At 35.1% G+C, this 6469-nt stretch overlaps 1 protein-coding gene across 1 annotated transcript in view; it reads right to left on the bottom strand.

Moving 5' to 3' along the window:
* Window positions 1-4271: 4271 nt before the first annotated feature.
* The window catches only part of LOC131152148 (RNA-binding protein involved in heterochromatin assembly dri1-like), a 2456-nt gene continuing 258 nt past the window's right edge, over window positions 4272-6469 (bottom strand). Inside the window, exons 1-4 of the mRNA XM_058103829.1 lie at window positions 6377-6469; window positions 5887-6276; window positions 4711-4834; window positions 4272-4536 (exon numbers count right to left, since the gene is read on the bottom strand). The exon at window positions 6377-6469 is cut by the window's right edge and continues 258 nt beyond it. Coding sequence (XP_057959812.1) covers window positions 4744-4834; window positions 5887-6276; window positions 6377-6456 — 561 coding nt within the window. The 5' untranslated portion in view covers window positions 6457-6469 and the 3' untranslated portion in view covers window positions 4272-4536; window positions 4711-4743. The remainder of the gene's footprint in view (window positions 4537-4710; window positions 4835-5886; window positions 6277-6376) is intronic.

Below are 6469 nucleotides of genomic sequence, written 5' to 3'. Positions count from 1 at the left end.
CTCCCGCAGCTTTGTAGAGAACGATCCTACGAACCTTGTGATGGTTCCGGATTGTCAAATCGGGTCAAATCTAGCACGAAATTGAAGAGATAAGGCAAATGGACCATTTTCTAGAGAGAGAAAGTGAAACACCCTAAGTTTTCTCACTGAAAATGAAAGCAAACTCAATTTATAGGCAAGACCTTGTTAACGAGACACATGGACTTGTTGACGAGCCCAAAAACATCATTCGTGAATGAAGTCGGAAGATCATCGACGAAATTCAGCAATATGAGAACCTCTCTCAGTAAATCCTCATCAACGAGACATGCATACTCGGTGACGAGGCTCAGAAGATTGCTCGTCGACGAGAAAATCAAGTTCGTTGACGAGCGCCTGCTTATTACCCTCTTAAATTTTATTTTCCCTTTCTTCTATTTCCCCTTTTTCCTTTTACTATCTTCCTTATTATTTTAAATAGATAAAAATTTTCGGGTCGTTACAATAAATGGAAATTTACATCATAAAATTGAAATCATAATTCATTTTCATAAAACTGTATAAAACATAAACTGTTCGTAATTCTGTGGAATATCTGTCATATATTATTTACTAACATCGGCCCTTGACCGTCAATCATAACCCGGCCCATGATCGTCATATCTAATCTCTGCTCATAGCCATTACAATTCAATATTACACAAAACATGTTCATTCATGCCAATTAAAACTGTACTCCCACACAATTTTTCTCCTGGTAAATTATAAATAAAATAACTACTTGAGAAAATAGACATTGTGTTGAAAATAGGGTATGAGTATCTCCAAATTGTTATTTTACTAAAATATAGATACGTAGTTAAGTACAGGAAAAACAGAGATAATCAACCTTACCGCCTTCTATTCGTATTAAAACATGCTTATAGTTTGAAACCCCAAATTTTCAATCGGTGAAAACGTTCAGAAATTCTAGTACTTTAATCCAAAAATATCATATTCGAATTTAATCGGTTGGTTCGAAAATAAAGTCTTTTAACCAAACCTTAGGCTCGAAAACCTAGGAAAAGTCGTAACTATATATATAAACATATCCAATATTTCAATCGGTTAAAACTTGCAAAAGTAACTGACATAATATAATCCCCTTACCTGATTTTCGAAAAACGACTCGGATCTCCCGAAAAACAAAACCCTAACTTTTGGTGCGGGGCCTAAAAACGAGATTCGACGAGCTGGGAGGAAGGAGAGAGAATCGCGGAGCACTCGTGAGTCATCCGAGGGACTTAGAGAGAGAGAGAGTTATAAAATAAAAACATAACTTAACTCTTAAGTAACTTAAAATATCTCCTCCAAGATATTTATTATTTTATTTATTTATTTATTTATTTATTTTATTTTTTTCTGTTTGGGTTACTACAATATTTTATAGTGATAGTCGTAGGATAATAGTGACTGTTGTAGGATATTAGTGACAGTTTTTTTTTTCCATCACTAATACTCCACTATTAGTAACAGTTTCAATATTCTGTCACTAATAAGTATTAGTATTCGCATATATGGTGACAAAGATAGAACTGTCACTAATACTGAGAGAACCGTCACTAATACTATTAGTGACGATTTTATTTATTATTAGTGACGGTTTAAAACCGTCACTAATAACCTTATTTCTTGTAATTTCAATGTGTGTTCTTTGCAAGGAAGAGAGCGAAGGGTCGATCATATTTTCCTCCATTGTCATTACAATAGGAAGATTTGGAATTTGGCCTATAAAAATCTACTTAATCATTTGGTAATGCCAAAAAAAAGTGTTCTTATTAATGTTTTCTTTGTGGAGTGTCACAAATCTGAAGGGTTTTCTTAGAAGTTTAAAAGTAGTTACACTTGCAGCTATTTGTTAGGCAATATGGAAAGAAATGAATGACAGAATATTCAAGGAGAAATGCACCATGACCCAAGTTGTGTATGAAAGATGTTTATCTAATATGTTTCATTGGTCCACGTCTAACTCCCTTTTATCTAACCTAGAGTGGGAGAAGTTCTCTTGTATTTTCCCCAAATTGGAAGGGTGATCTCTTCACCTTTTTTGTATCCCTCTTTGGAAAATTCAAGCTACTTGCTTGGCTCTTCCCTATCAATAAATTTACCTTTACAAAAAAAAAAAAAAAAATTCTAATGTCATAAGTGGAACAATTCCATTTCATACAAGTGTGTATACCTACCTTTTCTCTTTTTCTTTTTCCTTTTTTCTTTTTTTTTTTTTTGTTTTTTCAACCCACATGAAAAAAGTGTGTCATTTTTGGAATCCCCTTCACATGCGCATGGGTGGCCCTAGGTATGCAAGTGTACTCACATGCCAATTAAATTTCTTAAATGAAATAAGATCGCATATGATTAGTTCTAGGAAAAATATTCAAAAAAATATTTAAAAAAAGAAGAAACAAATTCAAGGGAGGCGAAAAAAATAAAAACAAATTGGGATTGTCAAAAAAAAAAAAAATTATGCAAAAATCTTTAGACCTCCTCAAACCATTTTAGAGCATTTAAAACCACCTCAACATTGGGAAATGACTAAAAAGGGTGACAAGTGTAGTATCTAGTTCAAATTAAATTCAATGATGACAACAAGTTTGCGGTTTGTCCATTCTTCAAGTATCTGATACGTTTTCACTGCAACAACATGTTAAAAATATTAGTTCAAATCACCATTATCTTTATTAAACAAGCACAAACTTTTAGATCAATCAATTCTTTATCCATATATTATATTCTAGTCCACATTAATAGTAAATACATTCAATGTCTTATCATAAAATTTAATAGTAGCTAGGTACATGTTAGCATGCACTACTAACTACTTGAATAATTATATATATATATATATATATATAACAAATAAGCATGTAAAACTAAATACTAGTGATTTTTTTCTGGTCAAAAAGGGCAACAAAGAAGCTCAAAAGAAATAAAAAAAGAAGACTAAGCACAAAGCAGGGTCAGAGTGATTCTTATTCCCTCCATGATGCCTTCAAGAATCAACTATGTACAAAAGGTCCTTTGTACGAGCATCAAATCTGCGTGTCAAGCTTTTTAAGCAAGTGCAAAATTGAACAAAAGAGTAATGAGCAACAACATAAAAATTATAAACTTGATTATTTTAATCTGACCCATCCAAATCCAGTCCTCGATGAATTAATTAATTTACCGTGCAAATCAAATCTAGCTCCACTAGCTAGCTAGTAAAGTACTTGGACTGATCTACAAAGAACCAATATTTCACTTTTTATAAGATAACATTAATTAGTTTTTTTTTCTTTTTTTAAAGGTAATTGACATACAAAGGTTGGAGTTTAAGCATTACCACCCTCCCAGATCATTAAGAATACCAAAAAACAAAATTCAATCTAAGGATGACAGAGACATGTTGCACCATGCCCTTCAACCAAAAGCTGCCCAGCTCTCTCTCTCTCTCTGATCTGCACATTCTTGCTTCACTTTTTTTTTTCTTGAAGATGTGTATATGTGGAGTATACTGACTATTTAATCATGATGGACGATATTGCTGGTGGGCATGGTGGCAAAGTACTGGTGCCAGAGGACCATTCTCAGGCTTTAGTGATGAATTATCACGCTTCACGCGCTGGGCAGGAGGAATAAAAGGGTTTCGTACTGCATGTGGTCCATCATCAACTTGTTAATATAACTTGTTAATTAATTAATTAATTAATTAATTGCCATGCAGATATGTTCAGCTTTTTCGTAGAGTCCCAATGGACCATTCTGCCGAAAAAGATGCGAACAATATCTAGTGTTAGTTAGAAATTCGAATTTCATTTTAATTTTGTGAAAACGGAGGGCAAACAAAGACCTGTCACTGGGTACATTAGTGGAGAGCACTGCAACCTTACAGTATATATATATAATATGCCTCTCAAAGATGGCAAAGTGTTATACTCAAAATTTTTCTAGTTAGGGTTTGAATCTTGAAAGGTATGGCTTTTAATTTGATATAATAACTTAGTATTTAAGTAAAGAGGGTCCATTATTTCGGTGAATCAATCAAGTTTCAAAGGATCTCCAATACAATTATTTTAGGCACATATATGAAAGTGTGAGACATATTTATGAGAACTCTGTACCATATATATATATAAATTATAGCGAGAAAGCCTCTTATCAAACGCAAAGAGACTGAGTTTAGATTGAAGCCATGCCAGTTCGTGCTACAGGGCTATACTTGTTATATATATAAATAATAATATTATTAATAATAATAAAGGGCAAAATAAAGCTCACAAAATGCTGGAAGGGTTCAGCTATTAATGATCACTTCTTGAACATGGAATAGATCTTCAATTATGAATCATGCATCTTAAGCTAGATCACCGACCAGCAGCGGCAGAGAAGATCGATGACGAAGAAAACAAAGATGGAAAATAAAAAAATAAAAAAAGAAAACAAGAAAAGATGAAGAAATTAACACATAAAAAGCAACTAAATATCATTAAACCAAATGGTCTCTCTTGGTCATTCTCCCGTTCGGATCCATAGCAGTACCTGAAAATAAAAATTAAAAAAAAAATCAATAATTACTCAATATATGGAGCTACTTATCTAAAAATAATAATAAATAATTGTGCCTATATATGTTTGTTTATATGGCAGAAAAATAATTAATTAATTAAATAAATGAAAAGATAGGAAAGTTAGCTGGCTGGGAATTGTACGTACTTAGCCAAAAATGGAGAATGGAGGAATATGAAATTAAAAGGAAGACTTGGAGGCAGAGTCCCTTGGGGCATTGCACCTGAAACATTCTGTCCTGCTGGCGAAGTTGTGTTCGTTGCATCCTGGCCTGCCCATCCATTCCCAATATTAGTAATTAATTTATACATATACATTTATGCATATACTGTATTTCACATGCTAGCCTATTTGGATATGCTGTACTCAGTAATAAGGTCAAAGTAGAAATTGTCAGAAGCAATGAATTTAATTTTTTTTAAGGTGGGCATAGTCAGTTTACCCAAATTTGTTAAGGAAATAAGTCTCTTAAGAGCTCTGAACACCTCAACAAATTGATGCTCATCAATTTGATCATCACTTGACTTTAGCACAGTACTCGATACGTGAAAATAGAATAAAATTGATCACATTCCTTCTACATATTCATTATATATATATATATATATATATTAATTATAGAATTTAGTTGGTTTCAATAAACCAAGCATATATCACATTGAAGAAACAAGAAAATACCTATTTCATTATCTTGTAATTTTACGTGTTCTGTCAAGTCAGATTGACTCAAGTGGTTAGTGCGACTTGTGAGTTTGATGACCCCAAGATCACATGTTCGATTCCCCCTTAAGAGTTTATCTCGATAAATTTTTATGAGTGCATCAATGGGCGGGCGGCTTTCACCCCTTGGGTTTGGTACCACACCAGTACCATACTATTCAAAGTGGCGTCATGGTGGCTAGAGTCCTTAGGTTATAAAAAATAAAAAGAAAAAAAAAAGTTACTTGCTTCCCTGTAATCGTAAGTTCTCATTATTTTTCCTAATGTACATTATTTAAAGATTTTGTTAAATTTGTCAAAAAAAAATTTATGTGTTGATTCATTGCTAATTATTTGTTAATAATTTTTCTATTAAAAATATAAAGTATATATAGACAAAGTTAAAAGCCACAAAAAATTGTCCACTTTATTTTCCCATTATCCACACAAGTTGTACGTGCATGCCTCCATCCACAGGCGCGCAGCCACGTGAAAATTCGCATGCATGCAGTGCGGAAACGTGTGGGGGCAGCATGCATTCCATACACGTGCAACGAGAAATTTCATTGTTAGACCGCGATTAATTTAAATGAAATATCATTAATTAATTAATCAGTTAATTACCTGCTGCAAATCCAGTCACCGGATTTCCAGCTAGAGCGGCCCCCGCCGAAGCCGCCAAAGCCAAAACCTCTGGTGCGAGAACCCTCAGCGTCGTAGGAGGAGGAGGAGTCTACGTCCTTGAAGGCGTTGCACTTGAAGCAGGTGGAGCGGCTGGCGAAATTGTGGGCGCCACAGTTGGCGACGGCGCAGTACCAGTCACCGGGCCTGACGTCAGGGCCCGCGAAACCGAAGGAAGAGCTCCCTCCTCGGCCTCCGGTGAAACCGCCGTAGTCGGAGCCGCCGCCGGATCTGGGCTCCCCGCACCTCTGGCACGACTCCCTCCTCTGGAAGTTGAGGTGCTGGCAGGACCTGCAGTTCCAGTCTCCTGGTCTGCTCATGCTCATTTTTACCCTGTATATAGATTTCAACAATTCAGATACACAATTATTCTCGCAGTTAATTTCGGTATGTGTGTGGGCAAGTGCGTGGCAGGTGAGATGGATGGGCTCACCTAGTCAGATGATCTAGCTGAAGTGAGATGAGAGAATGGAAGAGAGAATTAATTTGTAGTTGAGGGATGGTGTGGTGCATGAGGGAGGGTGGC

The sequence above is a fragment of the Malania oleifera genome, chromosome 3 (assembly GCF_029873635.1).
Source record: "Malania oleifera isolate guangnan ecotype guangnan chromosome 3, ASM2987363v1, whole genome shotgun sequence".
NCBI classification, from domain to species: domain Eukaryota; kingdom Viridiplantae; phylum Streptophyta; class Magnoliopsida; order Santalales; family Ximeniaceae; genus Malania; species Malania oleifera.
This window is presented reverse-complemented; position numbering and strand designations above follow the sequence as displayed.